The sequence below is a fragment of the Lissotriton vulgaris genome, chromosome 1_1, assembly GCF_964263255.1.
Source record: "Lissotriton vulgaris chromosome 1_1, aLisVul1.2, whole genome shotgun sequence".
In the NCBI taxonomy this organism is placed as follows: domain Eukaryota; kingdom Metazoa; phylum Chordata; class Amphibia; order Caudata; family Salamandridae; genus Lissotriton; species Lissotriton vulgaris.
The window spans coordinates 1,246,723,018-1,246,742,568 of record NC_141685.1 but is presented as its reverse complement, the minus strand read 5'-3'; the positions used below and the strand labels follow the sequence as shown (position 1 = coordinate 1,246,742,568).

The following is a 19,551-nucleotide window of genomic DNA, read 5'->3' as shown; positions in this document are numbered from 1 at the left end:
CATTCTGAGGGTGTGAAGCAGGACCACGTGTGGGCCACAGGTCTGCAGTTTTTGGTCTGTCCCATTAGTGCTGCTTTCATGGTCCTGTCTCAACCAGAGGGGCGACTGAGACCGATCTGCCGCCAAAGCAAATCAGGTCCTCAGGTGTTTATCTAGGGGGATCCAGATTATGGCTTTGTATTGGCTCCAGCCGTCCCCAGTTGTTCCTGTGTGATTACAGTCAGTGGGGGGAGCAAGAGCTCAAGCGAGAACAGAGGAGTGGGAGCTCTGGTTGCACAGTAAAAATATACCAGTGTGTAGTCTGCCCCACACCTCAAACCATGAGACCAGGAGAGAGAGAGAGGATGTCTCAGCTAGGCTAGTAGGGTGAAGCGACTAATGACTTGGGTGCTCTATGCAATGCCCTTAAGCTTAATGAGGTTCTGGAAGGGTCGAATTGCAATGTGTCGCGCCCCTCATGTAACCCAGCCGGAGATCTGCCAACACAGTCTTGTAGGGACTTCAGTCATATCAGTACGGGCAGTGGGTCACTGCATGTCTCCCCGAAGCCAGCTGACACTCCGCCGGGGCCCCGACTGCACCATTGTTCAATGATATGTTGCGAACACATTGTGCGTCCTGGAGGGCTTCTGATAAGGTGCATGCACCAGCCCAGGGGCCCATGCGAATCTTTGAGGCTAGGGTCATTAGAGGAGTCTGCGCACATGTGCCTGCCACAGCAAGGCATATCTCAGTGGAAAATAAGAGGTACTGCACACCTCACACGCTGAGTGAGGGCAACCAGTGTGGTGTGGATAGTGTACCTTGGCCTTAAATCAGCCCATAGAAGTACCCTTGCTAGAGGGGATACAACATGTCAACAGTTTGTAAAGGATCGGGTCGCATGAGGCCACGGTCCCGCTCCTCCACCCAGTCACTCGGGCAGTAATCACAGGAGCCAGCCATGGCATAATTGGTTCCGCAGGGGCCTCTTCTCACATTAGTCAGTACGGCAGATGAGAATTATCAGCGCCTCAGCGAGGGTTGGCTCTGTGGATGCACAAAGCCTGCTTGCCGCACTAGACAGACTAGGCGGCAGCCCGCCTGCACCAAGCCCAGTCACATCAAGTATTTGTCCCAAGTACTTTGTATCACAAACTCCGGGGATATTCAGTTTCTGTGAACGCCGGAGTGCCCATATTCACTGCACACTCTGAGTGCACTTGATTTGCAGTTTGAGACTGCTCCTCCCTGCCGGACATTCTGAAACAAGGTGAGGAATAGAACAAGTCAGTACTCCGGCTGCCTGTCCACCAACTGTCAGACAGAAGCTAGGGTGTCAGTGCGTGTGGGAATTCAGCTCCCTGGCAGTGTTGGAGCTTGAAGCTGCACCTAGACATGGGATAAAACAGGATACTGGGGCTCCGGAGCTTAAAGACTACACGTACACCATCATAGTCTGCTGGCAATGCCCCTCTCCGACAGATTCAATTTTACTATATTTTTTATCAATAGATGTACTCCAAATATCTTGATTGATTCTTAGACCAATTGGGAGGAGTGAAAATGACCATAATTTGGAAGAAGTTTGATTCTTACTGCAGGCGTGTAATAGGCATACCTACCGTATGGTAAAAAAAAATATTTCAAAATTTGAGATATTTAGACTAACAACTTGGTATACCTTTGTTAGTTGTGTGCTTATTTCATGGAAAAGAGGATAATCTGTTTGGAAACTGGGAGACATTCTTGTTGTGAGAAAACAAAATTGATAAAACAAATTACACTTACCTAATCTGTCCAGTCTGCACAATGCCTTCTTTATGACCCTCCAGCCGAGCAGCCAAACGGGCCTTGTCAAGACGCACACACTCTTCATCCTAAAACCAACACAAAGGTATACGTCAGATGGTGGAAGGAAGATGGCAGATACAACCTTAAGGTAATATATAAATTTAGGAGAGATATCAAGCATGTTAAAGTTAACAACATTCTTTCTGGTGAACAGATCATGTAGGAATGAAAAATAAAACACCACAAGTAATTATATTCCATCATAATGATTAACTTACTCATTAAAGTTAGGATACAGAAATGCTTTTGAATAATAAATATACCATTTTAATTCATACCCACAAGACACTTAAAACTGTAAATACACCCTTTATCCTGTCAAAGTTATTGGATAGAATAGACAACATAATAAAATGGATACTTACCATAGGAGTCGTTTTGCAGCTTGAAGAGGAGTTTTCTGGATTTAAATGCTGTGCATTATTCCGCCATCTAGTGGTTGGGTCCGGAATGGTCTTTGTTTTTTTCTTCTTGTTTGGGACGTCAACCACCATTGGGTGCTTGGTCCATCCCTTGTGTGACGTCAGACTGCGCCCCTGAAGTTCCCGTACGTGGTAACCATCTTCAGATTCTTTTTTCCCCTCTTTCTCTAGAGTATGTCTTGAATCTGGCTGTCTTTAGAGGATAGTGATCTTTTGCCCCACCTGTTTGCATTCCTCCTCTGAGGGGAGGTGGATGGGTCGCATGTGCATCCAGAAAACTCTTCAAGTGCAAAACTACTCCTACTGATAAGTAACCATTTTGTTTTGCAGAATGAATCCTTTTCTAGATTCACATATTGTGCATTAGATTATGTAGCGTTTCCCCACTCCTTGAGGTGGTTGTGGTAGGATGAGTAAGACTGCGAACAGGTGTTGAAGTACCTTTTGTCCCACTTGAGTTTCCTTAGTCATCTGTATATCCAAGTAGTGATGTTTGGTGAAGATGTATGGGGATGCCCATGTTGCCGCAGCACATATAGGGTCTATTAGCACATTGACAGTGAAGGCCAGGGTTGTACCTTTTTTACTAGTTGAGTTGGCTCTTGGCTGTTTGTTTAGAGTCTTTCCTGCTGAAGCCTGGCATACTTGATTTACCTTTACAATCTAACGTGCAATAGTCCCCTTTGTAACAGGTGCTACTTTGTTGGACTTCGCACGCGACTAACAATTGATTGCCTTAACGGTATTGTTTTGTCTCCTGTAGATCGTATAGTAAAGCCCTTCTTGCGTCCAGGGCATAAAGGCTTCTTTCTAGTCGTGTTGGTGGGTTCTTGAAGAAGACTGCTAGCTGTATGCTTTGGTTAAATGGAATTTTCTAACAACCTTAGGTATTAATTGGGGGTTTGCCCTTAGGATAACCTTGTCCTTGTGGATTTGTATGTATGGTTCCTCAATCGTTCATGCTTGTAGTTCACTTTCTCTCCGTAGAGATGTTACAGCTATTAAGAAGGCATTATTTATAGTGGTGTATCTGAGTTCTGCTTTGTCCATGGGCTCAAATGGTCCTATTAGTTGTGTCAGGACTGTGTTTAAGTTCCACATTGGGGCTGGAGCCTTTCTTGGGGGTGCAATTCTTTGGACTCTTCCAGGAATCTTTTGATGACTGGTGCTGTGACTTAACTTTCACATGAATCTCCCCTGGTGTAGGCTACACATGCTGCCAGGTGCACTGTGAGAGGTCCTTGCCTGCCTTGAAGTTGATCATCTATCCCCTGGACAGTTCATTTAGGCTTGAGCACCAGGTTCGTCTTGCCCATTGAAGGGATAGGAGTATTAGGGTTGTTCCTGGTTGTCTGGCTTTCCCCATAACCCTTTTTAGTAGAGGAATTGGACGGAAAGAGTATGCAAATGTACCCGACCAGTTTAGTGACAGGCCATTCCCTTTGATAGATGGTGTTGAAACCTGGAGGTGAAGGATAGTCATTTTTTGTTCTCCATTGTTGCGAGTAGGTCTATTTAAGGAGTTCCCCAGAGGTTGAAGACGTGTTGCAGGCTCCTTTATTTCATCTCCCTTTCATGGGAGCTGCTTTTTGGTCTGCTGAGTTGATCTGCTCCGTTGTTGTCCTTTCCTGGCAGGTGAATTGTCTGTAGGCTGATTTTCCTTGCATTGGCCGACTTCCCTATTTCCTGAGCTAGTTTGCTGAAGGTGAATGATTTGTTCCACCTGATTTGTTCAGATAAAACATTGTTGTAGTATTGTTCGTCTGGATCAAAACAGTCTTCTTTCCTAAGTGGGATTGGAATGCCTTTAGTGCCAGGAACGCAGTCTTAATCTCTAGGAAGTTGATGTGCTTTATGAGTCTGTATCATTCCACTGATCCTGTATCCCCCAGTTTCCTTAATGTGCTCCCCAACCCTCGTGGGACGCATCTGTTGTGAAGGTCACTGTGGGAGTTTGTTTTGAAAGGTCTGCCTACTGTTATGTTAATGGGTGCCCACCATTGCATCTCCGTCTGAACCCTTTCTGTTACCACCACTAGATCCTCCCAACTCACTGTGGTTAGTGACCAACTGCTGCATAGCCTCTTCTGCAGAGAGCGCAAGTAGAGGCGTGCATGAGTGATGAGGGAGAATGCATAATACTATCATGCCTATGAGTTTCATGAGAGCACTCAATGTCAGAGACTGACCCTTCTGGTTGAGGAGAGTTTGTCTGATCGCTTGTATTCTCCTCTGGGTCAGGTATGCCCGTGCAACCTTGAAGTTGAATCTTGCTCCTAGAAAGGATTTTCTTTTTTTGTCTTTGTTGACAACTTTGTGGTTTACTGAAAAACCGAATTTTTGCAGTGTCATGATCACCTGATGAAAGTGTGTGGGATTACTGCCTGTAGTGTTGGTATTTTGAAATGATGTGTGCGAATGAATTGGTTTATGAATCTGAGGTCTAAATTGTGTCTTAGCTTGAGATCTTGCTTTGGTACCAAGTAGTAAGGTGAATAGCTTCTTTTGTAGTGTTTTCTCCTTGGTACCGTCTATTGCTTATTTTTGTAGGAGTTTCTTTATTTACGGTCTTAATTGTAAGAGTTCTGTTCTTTGGAACCTCCTTTTTTTGGTGGGTTTGTATGTTAGTTCTATACAATAGCCGTGGCGTACCACATTTAAAATCCAACTGTCTGTGGTGGTGGTGTTTTTCCTTTGGAGTAGGTGGAGCACTATTCTGCCTCCCACTGGTGTTGTGCGGGGTTCTTCTGTTGTGGGAAAATCACTTCGTGTTTGCTCCTCCTCCTCTCAAGAGTTGTCCCCTGGCTCTTCCTCTGCCCCCAAAGGGCTGTCTTGGTTTCTGTTGCCACGAATTTTATCAGGATTGCTGTCCGCCGCCCTGTGTTGGCGGTTGTTGAAGACCTGTTGAGAAGACTCCTCTTCCTGTGGGTCTTAAAGAGGTTAAAACTTCCTCTTGAAGGTGCCCCTCTTTTGTAGGGCTCCCACAGCCCTGGCAGTCTCGTTGTCCTTCTGTATTTGATGAAGTCATTCATCTACCTCATTTCAAAACAGGGTGTCTCCTCTGAAGGGTTTGTTAACTGTTTGGAGCTCTTGCTTGAAGCCTGAGATTCAGAGCCAGGCGTACCGGCTTAACATTATGCCCGTGCACATTTGTCTGCTGGCTGTATCTGCTGCGTCTAGGGCCTATTTTAGGCAGATGCTCTCTATTTTTTTCCCTCCTGTATGATGGATTTAGCTCTTTTTATCCTCTTCTGGGAATTTCATCAGTTCTTCATTGCCAAACCATTGTTGGCGGCCATACCTGTTGAAGAGGGCATTGGAGTTTGCAAGGCGCCATTGCATCGCTGCCTCCCTCTCTATCTTTCTCCCCACCATGAGCATTCTTTTGCGTTTTCTCTCTGGAGGTGGGCCAGAGGAAGCGTTGCTCCTTCTTGCCGTGGTGACAATGATGGAGTCTGGAACTGTGTTTCCCTGAGTGTATTTAGGGTCCTTTGGCGAAGGCTTGTATTTTTTCTCCACTCTTAAGGTTACCCCTTTTGTTGAGGCAGGCTCCTTGAAAGCCTCCTTGCCCTGGTCCGGGTTGCTTGGTAGCACTGGGAGGTATTGTGCCCCCTTGGTGGTTGGTGTTTAAGTCTCTAGGCGGAAGCAGGGGTATCCTTTCTCCTACAGTAAGGGGATCCCGAAGGTATCAGCTGCTCTCTTGATGAGGCTGCTGTAGAAGGCTGTGGTGTATGGTGGCAAAGCCTTCAAGGGATAGATACAGACCTAGTCTTCTGGGTTTTCTGTGTCAAAGTCGTTCCATTCTTTGAAAGTCTCCAAGACTTCCTCCTCTTCTAGAGAGCAAAGCTACTTTTCAACGCCCTCTTAGTGAGGTTTGAGTGTTACCGGAGCTTCAAGGGTATCTTCCTCCTTTTCGGCTGCGGGTTTTGGTGGGAATTTTGAATTCCTTCAGCGCCTCAAATTCCTTTTTTCATTGAAGGAGTGCTGCCATTTTGCTTCCAGACATCTTTTTCTCCACCTCGAGGGCCCTTCTGGCGTCCCAGGCCGGGGAGATCCTCTTCTTGGGTGTGGTGGATTCTGTCTCCAAGGGTGTAGTCTTTTCCTTCGCTGCCTCTCGTTCGGCGCTTGCCTTTGTCCATTTCGACGATTTTCCCTCGTCAGTATCCCTGGGGTGGGATTCGTAGGTTTCTTTTGGTCACAGCTGACCCTCTGTAATCCTTTTCTTCAACGCGTGGGCTGCCTTTTGAGCTTATTTTCGAGCCTTGTTTTCCAACGGGTGAGGGCTTCTTATCTTGTCAGTCTTCATTGTCTTTTTCACGGTAAGCCTGTTCTCAGTGTCCCCTTCGAGAATCTTCACCTCTGATCCCCTGTGTGTCGATACAGTGGCTAATCCCTGGTCAAGTGACTCTGCGATGGTGGTTTCTGGCTTTGGAGCATGGCTGCGTTATGGTCCACCCTCTGCTTTTGACGTGCCTTGAGCGTCTTCGACACGAACACCAAGCAGGTCTCGTAGTCTTTATCCTTGTGATGTCTCGGCAGGCAAAGGTTACAAACGTCTTGCGAATCGCGTTGTGCAAACTAGTGGTAGCAATTTGGGCAAAATTTGAAAGGGGTATTTTCCATGGCCCCTACCTTCCCCTATTTCAATCCATCTACTTCGTTGTTCCGTCGGGGTCCCCCAAAATGGAATGTGTCCGGAGGCCTCTCTCCTTCTCCGGTGTCTTCTCCGTCGATGACCAATGGTTCTCTCACAATAGCTGCTTGATTCTTTCGGGGATTTCATCCAAAGTTTCAGAGTGTCTCCATTTGCTTACAGACCCAACAACAGAAAAAAGAATCTGAAGATGGTTACCACGCACAGGAACTTCCGGGGCGCCGTCTAATGCCACACAAGGGATGGACCAAGCACCAAATGGTGGCAGAGGACACCACAAACAAGATTTTTTTTTAAAAAGACAATTCCGGGCCTAACCACTAGATGGGAGTATAATGCACAGCATGTGAATCCAGAAAATGATTAATGCTGCAAAGGCTCATTACTACTGGCTTTCCTTTCAGAACTGGAGTGCACGTACTTAAATTAGAGGAAACAAGTACGTAATAAAAACACCTAGCCGTCATAAACCACATGAACATTCACTCCAGGCACAATGTGCCAAATAAGTGCTTTGGGACCATGAATCTCCAGTGCACAGGGGGGAGGAGTCCTAAATAACTGGGTCCTTGGGTACCGGTTATGGATCTGCTTCGCCCCCATTTCTTGGTTTTTGGTCTCCAATGGTGCACATAAATGAGCATAACGATGTGCCGTTCAACACCAGTAGGAGTACCGACATTAAAGGCTTTCTCACTTTCGACTTCAAAAAACCATGAGGTCTGAAAAATGGGGAATTCCTGGTCTGGTTCTAGGATTCCCAAAGCAGAGGAACCTTAAAGAGAGTAAATCATCTGTTCTGATGCCATTCCCACTGGAAGCTTTATCTAAATTGAGATCCCAAACATGCAAGTAACGATCTCTACTGACAATGCAAAGATGAGTCACAAATGCCACTAAATATTTTCTGGATCATTTTTTCCATTTAGAAACATGCCTTTATCTAAAGTATCAAGTAACTAGACAGTTAACACTATAATTTTACATTTCATTTACAGCGTGTCATCCTAGCACTATGCAAAAAATCGGATCGGATTATGTAACTCATCTGTCAGTGTAAGGAAAGCTATCAGCACATCACAAAACTCCCAAAGAACTAAATTTGAAATAAAGAAGAAACTAGTATATTTGATTTGGGACTCTCAGAATGTCCAGATCAACAGCTGTATTGTGGCCGGGTTACCAGAGCAAAATTGGGAAATGTTTAATTATCAAACTAATAGATGAGTAATTTCCCCAGAACCTGCAGTCATCGAAAAAACCTCGATCATAATTACCATCTGCCACCAATTTGGTAAGTGTGAGGTGACCTAGGGGCATTAGTGTTCAACGAAATCCAGGTCAAAAGAAAAATCATGTTAAAAGAAAGACAGTGTTGTTCCTCTGTTTTAAAGCTTTTTAGAGAAGCTCGGCCAAAATGTAATTTTCATTGTTCTGTGGTGAATTCAGAATAGACTGAGGCAAGAATATGTTACTGAATAAAATATAACTCACAACTTTACCTCGACTCTGGGTTTTTTCGCTTCAGCTAATGTTTCATCTGCTGCCCTTTTAACTGTAAAAAATAAAAGGAGATCATTCACATTACCTTCTCAAAAAGCGCTAGTCATTTATAAAAAATAAAAAACCTTTTATGTAATTTACCTTGTGTTGATCGTTGTAGCCCAATTTCAAGTGGTGCGCTTCTGTCAATGCTCGAAGATGTTGCTAAAGATAATAAACATGGCAATTAGGCCAAATAATTTATCATGGTACTACACAAGGCACAGACGTACGAGTTACTTAACTTCGATAACGTTGTATCTGGTAGAGACTATTCTAGCCGCAGATTCCTTCACGTAGAATTATCCCCAGGCGTGAGGCTGGATCCGGAAAATTTTCTGCCACAGCATCCCTGCGCGCCGGGGGGGACGGCATCACATGGCTCCGCCCAGGCGTAGCCCGCGTACGTGACGTCAGCGAGGTCACGCAAGTCCCACCCCGGAGCGCCTACGTCAGTTTTCTTCTGAGAACTCTTCCGCGCCACAACGCGGAGTCATCGGACAAAACTGTGTGAGTATGGGAACAGTTTGCGAAAGAGCAGAAAAAATTGGAAAAAGGAATGGTGACTAACACCATCATCAGGAGCAATGACAACACTGCAGTACCCAAAGGCAGGAAAGAAGAAAGAGCAGAGCACAGCCCTGAACAGTATGTAGACAATCCCCCCCAGAGACAAGGAACATATGCAAAACGTCATGACAACATGCAGCAGGACTACAACCACAATCAAGAAACAACGAAGGGAAACCAGTTCCAAGACAAACAGGAATGACAAACCTTCAAAGCAACCCCGGCACAGACGGCGACCCCCCCCCAAAGGAACAAGGACAAAGGCACGGCCAAAGGACCCCAACTCAGAGGTTAGCAGAGGGTCCAGGACCCGCAGTAATAAAAGGGGAGAGGGAGGGAATAGAGTGAAGGCAAGCCCCCAATCCTGGAGCAACCAGAGCACAGGGGCATAGGAGTACCTATAAACCCACCCTCCAATGCGCAAGAGAAAGGAGGAACAAGAAACAAGACAAATCATCCCGTCAAAAAGGCGAAATAATGCACTCACAGAAGACCGAGCCACCCACCGGGAGGTGCAGAAGACCAAGCCAAAGGTCCTTGCAGCACAGGGAGGACGGGCGGGCTATGAAGGAATCTGCGGCTAGAATAGTCTCTACCAGATACAACGTTACAGAAGATTAGACTACTAGCCGCAGATTCCTTCACGTAGAATAGATACCATAGCTATACCCACAGGGAAGAAGGGTCTGCAAAAGGACCCCACCAGCCTGGAACTAACAGAGGGTCCCACAGGGGACCAGTTCAAAGGACAGGGCGAGGAACCTAGTCTTCCCAGGCAAGGGGAAACCCTACAAGCAGAACACCACCGACCCCAAGAGGGGTGTGGGAAGTAGAAAATAAGAAGGAAGCCCATTCATACTCAACAGAGAAAACCAGGGCAAGGCAAGGGGAGGCCGAAGCATCCCACGCCCCGCACGGCAACAGATTCTCCATCCAAGGCCAAGGCAAGGAAGAGGGAGAAGATCAACCTAGAGGCTCCAAGGAGACAAGGGAAAAAGAGGGCAAGCCTCCCCCACCCCCCCAACCAGGAACACACCCCACAAAGAGGGCAACTGAGCCCACCACAGCCGGAGGTGAAATGATCAGACAGAATGGCGCCGACAGCAGGAGCAGTCTGAAGCAAAAGAGCAGCCCAAGGCACCCAGGAAGACTGGGCAGGGTGCGCCTGAAAGAGGGAGGAACACAAATCGCAGCACCCAGGATAGAGAGAAGAAGGGCGAAGAAGGGTCCGGACACACCTCAGAGAGGGGTCCGCACACATGGCCCAAAACGTAGCAGAACCAGAGCCACAACGCCAGGCCACAGACAGCAGGTCAGACCTGGCGCACAGCGCAGCGGCCCAGGAGAAGGACACCCCCGGGCGCCATAGGTTATGTTAAGTTCCACGACATGGAAACCCTGGAAGAAACGTCCGCAGCAGAGAACAAAAAAAACAAAAAGAACCACGGGGAAACCCCCCGCCTGCGGAAGGCTGATCAAGCAGCCCAAGAGAAAAATAGAAGGCCTAATCTCAGGGCCAAGTCTGTGCAGAGAACTCTAGCACAAAACACACAGTCAAAAAAAGGGCCGTCCAGCAGCCAACAACGCCACAGCCCCAGCAAGGTGGATTCCAGTGGCCATAAAACGCACCGCACAGCAAGGGAAACAGGCCCAGAAGAAGGTCCAGAACAAGTCAGCACTCCCTGAGGAGGAGAAGGATAAGGAGGAGGAGGACGGAGCCCTGCCAAGAACCTCTGGATGGCGGAGTCCACCAGGGAATGGATTAACAGGGTGCCATCGAATTGAAGATCAATCAGCCGCTCCCGAACATTTTCAGAGAACACAACATCCCGAAGCCAAGCATGGCGGCGGAGGGCGACTGAGGAAGCCATGGTTCGGCCTAGCACCTCCAAGTTGTCCACAGCAGAGCAGAGAATAAACGCTGCTAGCTCCCGGCCATCCATCGCATGATGCCGTAAGTCCACCTGAACAGTCTCTTGTGAAGCAGCGGTTCCAAAGGACTCCGCCGAGTCCCACAAACAAGAGGTGGCCCTAGCCAACACACATAAGGTGCTAAGGGCACGCAGGGCAGCGCTGGTCGAGGCGAACATGTTGCGCCCCCTTGAGTGTAGCCAGCGGGCCTCCCTGGACGGTGGAGACAATAGTGGCGGCAGGTAGGGAAAAGCAGACAGCAAGAGTGGACTGGAGGCAGAGGGATGGAGGGAAAGATACGCCGGGTCACGCGGTGCCAGAAGGTGCCGGTGCAGGTGTTGAAGCACCGGATCCCCTGAGGCGGGGCGCCTCCAAGCCCCCATCCGGAAAGAAAGGAGCAAACCCTCAAAAGGAAGTAATAGCTCCCTCCCACCAGAGCCCTGGTGGAGAACCTCCAAAAGATGGTCCGCTGGGAAATGAGCAACCAAGTCACCCATGCACAGAATACCCACAGACGTGGACACTGCGTGAGCTAAGGCCGCACCTGTCTCCGTATGGCCCCGTGGTGGAGAAGGCAGCTCCTACGTGGGCAACGGCTGTAAACTAAGGCAGCCATCCCCAAAGTCGAGCGGGGCGGGCAAAGGCCAGACCTGGAAGTTAGAAGGAACCGAAGAGTGGGGGACCTGTTGCTCCTCTGGCGAACACCTTCGCATCTGGAATGGCGGGGAGCTGCCCTTCAATGACGCCGGTGAAAAAGTCACCACGCGGTGGCCTGTCTCCAGGGAGGATGACACCAGTAGGCACCCAACCTCAGGAGAAGAGGGAGCATCCGAAGAAGAATCCGAAGACGAATCCGCGACTCGACGCCTGTCTGGTGCCGTAGAGTCCGCAGCCCGAGGCAGGACGTCATCACCAACCGGTGCCGAAGGAGACAACGGATAGGGCTCCTCCAAGTCACACCGTGCCGGGGACCGGAGCGGAGCCGAAGTGGCCAAGGGGCGGCGCCAGAACGACGCCGACTCGACCTCAGGCGAGGCAGCCGCCTGCGTGGAGGACTGAGAGGGCCAACGGAGTGGCACGAAGCCCTCCGCCAGCCTCTGCCCAGAATGTGACGGAGGTGGCCCGCCGACCCATGCGACGCTGCCAGGGCCGATTCAACCTCTGACGAGGCAGCCACCTGCGCAGAGGGACGAGAGGGGCCCAGAGGAGGACGAGGGGCCCCGTCCAGCCACGACCCAGAGCAGGACAAGGAGGGTCCACCGACCCCTGTGGCGCCACCCTGTCCAGCAGGTGCAGGCGCCGTGGCGGCATCAGCTCAGCCGTGGACAAGGCCGCCGCCTGTCCAGAGGGCCGAGTGGGGCTCGGGGATGCGACTGGAGCGCCGACGACCTCCCACGACACCAAAGGGACTCCCACAGGAGTTTGCGGCGAGGCAGAGGCACCGTGGTCCAAAGAAGGGACCCCAGCAGCACCACATCCTCCAAGCCTGGAGCAGAGCCAGTCGGCGCCGGAGCCACTGGTGACACCGCGGAGGGCCCCGCACGCGCAATGCAAGGGATCCGCTGATAGCCCGGGAGGGGAGGGGAAGGAGGATGAGGAGGAGGAAGAGGAGAAGCCATCGAGGCCTGCAAAGCCACTGCATGCGTCTCCATCTGGACTCTCGGCGCCCTTTCACCGGAAAACGGTGGATAGGAGGACGACAAACTGTGCCGCATCACCCGCGAAGAGCCCAAGCCCCTGGCAGGCCAAATACCAGCCGCCGGGGACAAGCTGTGACATTTACCCACTGGGGAGCAACGCTCTTGCGACATGTGAGGAAGGAGGACACAGACGACGGGCGCTTCTGAAACAGTCTGCCGAGGCTGATCGAGGGGATAAAGCCGGCCTTGAAAGACACGCCGAGAGCAGTTTCATCCGGTGCTTCCGCGGCGCCTTCGGCTTCAGCTGTTGGTACTCCTCATAATCAGTAGTGCTGTGAGCTTCCCCTAAACACCACATGCAAATGAGGTGAGGGTCCGTTGTCGACATAAGATGCCCACACAACGTGCAAGTCTTGAAGCCCGAAGGCATTCGCACGCTGTTCACTAAAATATATCACAATGAGGAAAGAAAAAATGGCCCAAAGAGGCCCGAACAGAGACCAGATCCAGATTTGCACACGGAAAAGGAAAAACCCCAAGTAGGTGCGCCGGGGTGGGACTTGTGTGACCTTGCTAACGTCACGTACGCGGGCGATGCCCGAGAGGAGCCATGTGATGCAGTCCCCCGGCATGCAGGGATGAAAATTTTACGGATCCAGTCTCACGCCTAGGGATAATTCTATGTGAAGGAATCTTCGGCTAGTAGTCTCTATCAGATCTGAGTGTGTGTGTGTTAGTGGTCTGACATGTGTAGGCTGAAGAAAAACAGAAGCAAAGTTTGCAGGATGGCAAATCAAACAACTGAGGTCTTTAGATGAGCAACGTTTAACTGACATATTATAAGGAAACATCCTTCATGAATTAGCCTTAAACAATTTTGTCTGAATTTTGCACCCTTTTACATAGCCAGAGGCCCTTCACCTATACCGGAGCATCATGTATTTAATGCAATACAGAAAAAGAATGGTAGTGTAGTGTAGTGCAGTGCATTGTAATCACTTAGAGCAAAGTCTGTCTGCAGCCATTGGCAGGGTCGGAGGTGACAGGAGCGCTGTATCTTTCATGCTATGAACCTTTTAATTGCACAAATGTTGGACACTGATAACAGAAACTTACTGTCACAGATTTACTTTAACAATAAATGTGGACTGGAGAGATTTGTCTAAATTTATATTATGCAGAAACTGACTGTACCCTATCCAAAGCAGGAGTGATCAGACTAGTCCTTACCAAGAAAGGAATACCACTGAATCCAGAAGCAAAAGAAGTTCAAACACTGAGAACCGTTCAGATCATGAAACAACCTGGTTCCCATAACCCTGAGAAGGAAGGGGAGCATTCAAAACCATGGAGTACTAATCAACCAAGAATTGTGATTCACAAACAGACACAGAAACACTCTTGTTTGAGGTGCCATTACCTCAGCTTCTTAAAAGGCTCATACCGTTGTGTGGTTCTGATGAATTGAGCATTATTTCAAGCACTGTACAAGAAGCTGTAGGTCTTCATCATGCATGTACAGGACTTCCTACGTTCACAGCCAAGATGCATTTCAAAACGCTATGGGCTGTTGAAGGAATTACTTCCTGCAATTTTCCGATACCTACTCCATTCATAATAATTTATAACAACTCAGCAAAATGTAGGCTAAGCATGGGTGTGCCACTGAAAAGCATGCTAATCATATGGTGCTCTTTGTTTGGTATGCAAATGGACATTTCCAGTCACCTTCATCTGACATGGGTGCTACTGCTTTCATTCTTGGTGGTGTTTGAAACACAAAACTTTTTAGCTAATGTGGAGGTACCAGTGGACGATAAACTGGAAGGAGCTGCCTATGTCAAAATCAATAAGGTAGGCTATGTAGCAAGAAAGGGATATACTGAGCCACACCCCTACAAATTAGCAACATACATTTCATCTTGTCAACTGGCTTGAGTCTGCCTTCAGGGAAACAGCTCTTTGTCAAATGCTCATGCTGTGCCTTAAAAAGTAGTTTGCGAGCCAATACTTTCAAAGCTGTCAAGATCAAGCAGGCTTCTGATCCATCTTGGTGCACTGCAATTCCACTACAAGTTAAACACTAATAAATATCTCAATTTTTAGTAGGAGGTCTTGAATCCAGATGATCAGTTGAGGTGATGGCTGGATTGATGTAAAAGCGGTCATAGCTGGTGTCAAGTCAGTCTTTTTAATACAAACATCTACCTTGACTTTGTATTTCAGGGACTTGGCAAGGTGGTCCATGTCTTCAAGAGTTGAGGAATATGGAAATGGATGGGCCATTTTTAATCTTTGAACAGGAAGTCAAATCTGAATTTTTGAAGACGACATTGAGGCAGAGAGCACTGAACTGCAGAAACAGAGTTTGATGGACATAAACCTTGTGATAAAAAGGCACCTCACATTTATAAGATACAGTAATAGACTCTTAGAGCTTATTATATACAGATGAGGAAGAGTAAAGTATGTGGGGGCTTATGAGCTACGCCTCAAAAAATCTACCTGGAGATGCACACATCAGGAGGGTAACTGCATTTTTCACCTATTGAACACACCTTACTAAGATGAACTTGTGAAGAGAAAAGACAAAGTTGATAACTGTGTGTTTTTAACGACTAAGGGAGAACCAGTCGCATTCTCCTTCATTGTAACGGTCATCACAATGCTATTTTCCCCTGGAATGGTAATTCTTTTCTTTTAATTATCCATCTACATTTTAACTACAGTTTGTGCACCCATCCCTAGCACATGCTACCCATTCTCAACCTAATGCCCCCCGCTACCAACGCCTTCTCACCTATCTCGCTCTTCACTAACAAATTCTTCTTTGCTACTTTCATTACCTTCCAAATTTATAACCTTCACTCTACGCCTCCCTTCAATTGTCAACTTTTTTCTCACTGCTCATTTCTGCAATTCAACTTCTCTTCAGTGTCTCCAAACTTCAGCAGCTTACCTTACTACTTCTTCAGTTTCATTCTTGCATTCTTTTATTTTCTTTGAATCACCTTCTAATGTATCCACGAGCTTGCCCCACTCAATCTTCTCTATGTTCCCTCTGGCATTCTTCCTTCTACCTTTCAATTTTATCTTGCACTTCCTTATTCTTCTTTAGCTCAATGATCTTTCACGCTTTTGGGTAAGTAGCAGGGCACGTCCTAAAGTCCTAGGAGTGTAATTACTTTACTACTATTCAACTTCCGGTCTGATGTATTTTGAGCTTAGGAGTGTGCACAGACAACATGGATGTGGAGTCAATTTTGTAGAGGTCAACTAAAAGCATGGTTCTGTGTGGTCTACACGTGCTGAGTGCTGTTGTATGTGGTTCGCATTCTCAGAGGCTTCGCTTTATAGGCGGTTTGGGCAAAGGTTCTGATTGGCTACTAGGCATGGCGTTTCCTAGTTGACTTGGGGATTAGGGCTTTGGCTGGCTGTTAAAGCTATGGCTGTGATTGTTTAATAGGGACAGGTCTCCAATTGGCTCCAAGGTTAGGGTTTTGATTGGTTATGGTTAGGGTTCCATTGGCAAAAAGTGCAGTTTTAAGCATGGGGCTCATGGTGTCTCAGCCAGGGCAGTTGCCTGTTTGGATGGTGGAGAGGGCAACATCAGAGATGATGCCCAATTTTCACTTACTAGCTACCATCTAAAACCCTCTACACGTCCACAAATATCCAAACACAATATCAGCAAAGGCACTCTCATGCCCCACTAACCTCATACAGATTTCAATGTGTATTGAACCACTACAAAACCCCCACAAACCACACCTTCATACAATTCGACCCCCAACTACATTATGGCAGCTGCATCCTTACACAAAACAACTCTGTCCTATAACACATCACCAACACAAAACCACATTATACATAGTTTTAATGCATCCAGATACGCACTCCCTGTTCAAACAAAACACCACCTCGACCTTCTACTCGCTCCTAACAGATCCCTTTTTATCACGACAAAACCAATACTCAGCCTTCCATCACAGCCTCCTCTTTTTACTAATTACACAGTCATACAATCTTTACACACCACTCTAACACACAAATTACCTATTCCAATGATCAAATTTAACACAAACGCATAACTCTTGCGCATACCTGCTTACCCGCCACATACTCATCTCCAAAACACATCACCACCCCAGTACTATTGAAATAACTCACCAGCACTACTGCACATACAAATCATTCACAGGAAATCACTACCTCAATATCTCCTCTCACTACTCCACAAAAACAAAACGCACATCTCATTATATTATACTTGTTACACATGTATTCCCTTACTATGTAATCCTCTATTTATTAATTTAGTCCCATTGTACAACAAAATAGTGCCTCAAAACCTTTACCTTGTCTTACCAGCACCCTACACCTCCATCAGTTTATCCTCCATCTTCTATCTCTCACATCCAAAAACCTTTCTACTACTATGATCTCCAAGACTAGCCCCGCCTACACATCTTCTGTCTCACCCCACTACAAAACAACCGTACTAAATTCTCCCTGAGGTTATTTTGACTGATCTCAATCTTCATTTTTCTACTAATTCTCTTTCTCCCTAAATCCTTTCTACAGGCTCTTCCCTCCTCCATATCTCCTTTACTCACCGGAGACCTCAACTTACTACTATGATCTCCCAATTAACACATCTGGTTTTCTTCCATCTTCTATCCTTCCATTACTCTATTCAACCCAACTAACAGACTCACATGTCCTCTTCTCAAATTAACTTGTACCACCCTATACTAACATTATAATCATATTTCCCTACACTAATCCACCACTCATCATTTTAAGTTCCACAGTAGCGTTCTACTCGCTGAAAACTATGATGCCTCGTCAGGGGTAGTAAACGCTATATAAATACAGTTACAATCCTATCTGTACCCAATCTAACTTTCAATCGTTCTTAGCAAATGCCCCCAAACAGCAGAATTCTCTTCAGTTTCCGACAGGCTTTACTTTTACTCTACACTCTTTGCTTCTGATCCTGAAGGATCAACTTCTCTTCATTCATCTTTCTTCCTCAGCAAGGGTACAATTAGCAACTGTTTGCAACTTTTTTTTCGTTTGCATTTAGGTGAAAGAGCTATAGAAAGCAATGAAAAGTAACGTGTAGTTATGTCTTTAATTTAAGGTTCCTCTTCACAGGAAAACATGCTTTTACTTTGTGCACCTATCCTAAGACGACTGTTGGACGAAAGGGAATATTTAAAAAATGTATATATGTATGAGAGTGAAGGAGCCTACACACAGTAATATATATAACAGCTTAAAGGCACTCCATTGATTTTCTATCTATGTTTCTGACACAATATAAGATTATCCGCTAAAGCAAAGCAGAATAAATCAAGATAACAAATGAAAAAGGAATGTGTCTACTCACAAGTCTCCCCATTTAGGTATGCAAGGAGATCTTTTCTGTCGGGTCTTCTCACCACAGGAATATTTTCAGTCTGCCGATTTAAATTGAAAATTAAAGAAATGTGTAAGAGGTTATTTAATCATTGTTGTTCACAACTGTACATTGGTTTGTAACCCCCACCACCTTATCAAGTTTTGTGATCAGAAGACGTTTAGCGACAAAAGACACTAGAGGATTACCACTAGCCTCAAAAAGGCAAATAATTCCAGAAATTAGCAAAACAGACTATTTTAATAAACAACTTATCAGCAATCGCAAATTAAAACTAAAGACAGACTTGTCCTAAGACATTTGGCAACTGATCTGGGCAGTGGAATTCAAGCTATCACTGTGCCAACCCTATGAGTGAAAAGCCCAACATAATGCTTTATCCATTTATAGCACAGATGCTTCATATCACAATCACACCACATATCACTCTACTAGCTACTCAAGAAACATGGGGTTTATCTCAAGACTCGCGTTTAAGAAAGAAAAAAAAAAAAAGGTCCCAACACTAACGCTGCCACCCCAAACCTGTTAAAATCATATGAGCTTACGAGGTACACATCTGAGGCACCCCAGATTTAATCTTACTCCTTTACATGCAGTTTTAAGAAAGCAGATGACCGTAAGTAAATCGCTATAATGTTTGTGGGACAGTCTAACACTAATAAGTTTCTTGTTTGGCCCTTTTATGAGGAATCTAGGTTTATTGGACTGTTCCTATATGAGAAAACTACATTTAAAACTGGTCGTTCAGCTTTTATTTTCCTTCAGGTAATGAATCAAGCAAGAGTATGCCTTCCCTGAAATCTCTTCCCATGTATTTTCTTTCAAGATCAAAATATTTAAATGTTCAGTAGTTAATTTAAATGATTGTATTTTACGTAACTAATCAGCGTACACATGTGTCACGGAGTTTAAGTTTAACATATCGACTAGACCAAGTAGGTTTCTGGTAAGTAGACTTTAGTTCGGTCTGAGTACAACATATGAAGATGGATTTTTCAGGTTTGGTTTATCAATTTCTATATTAAAAGTAAACTGATCTGTACCAAGGTACTCCGTTTCCGGGACAGAGATTACTATGAGTGTGTGTATATTTTATTTTAAACCAATTAGTCATCAGCATTACAAAAAAGCCTTAATGACATTTGGGCAAAGTAAATTAGGCTCAAGTGCGCTTTAGGTTTTAGGCTCCAAGTTTTGCCATTACTCATAATGGCTATTAACACAGACAAAACTATTCCCTAATTGTTCAGGTACAACATAAACTGTTAATGTAGGTTTACCAGCCGCAAAATAAATGGATGTGACTGCCCGAGTTTCCTCAACATCACAGTACAGATATAGCAATTATCAAATAACTTCGACAAGTTGCAAGTATGTTTGAAAATCATTTTGCAGAACTGAGAATGCCTTTAAACTCCAATCTATTTTTAGAATGCTCTAAATTTAGGTTTCATGAAAATGTTCAAGTTTTAACAGTTCAAATCTCTAGACCTTACTAACTGCCACCCTCCTCAAAAATATTTATTCTCATTTTGCAAGACTAACTCACAA

At 46.1% G+C, this 19,551-nt stretch overlaps 1 protein-coding gene across 1 annotated transcript in view; it reads right to left on the bottom strand.

Moving 5' to 3' along the window:
* The window catches only part of CDC73 (cell division cycle 73), a 754,132-nt gene that overhangs the window by 661,565 nt on the left and 73,016 nt on the right, over nt 1-19,551 (bottom strand). Inside the window, exons 3-6 of the mRNA XM_086964560.1 lie at nt 17,968-18,037; nt 8,554-8,616; nt 8,412-8,464; nt 1,771-1,859 (exon numbers count right to left, since the gene is read on the bottom strand). Coding sequence (XP_086820686.1) covers nt 1,771-1,859; nt 8,412-8,464; nt 8,554-8,616; nt 17,968-18,037 — 275 coding nt within the window. The remainder of the gene's footprint in view (nt 1-1,770; nt 1,860-8,411; nt 8,465-8,553; nt 8,617-17,967; nt 18,038-19,551) is intronic.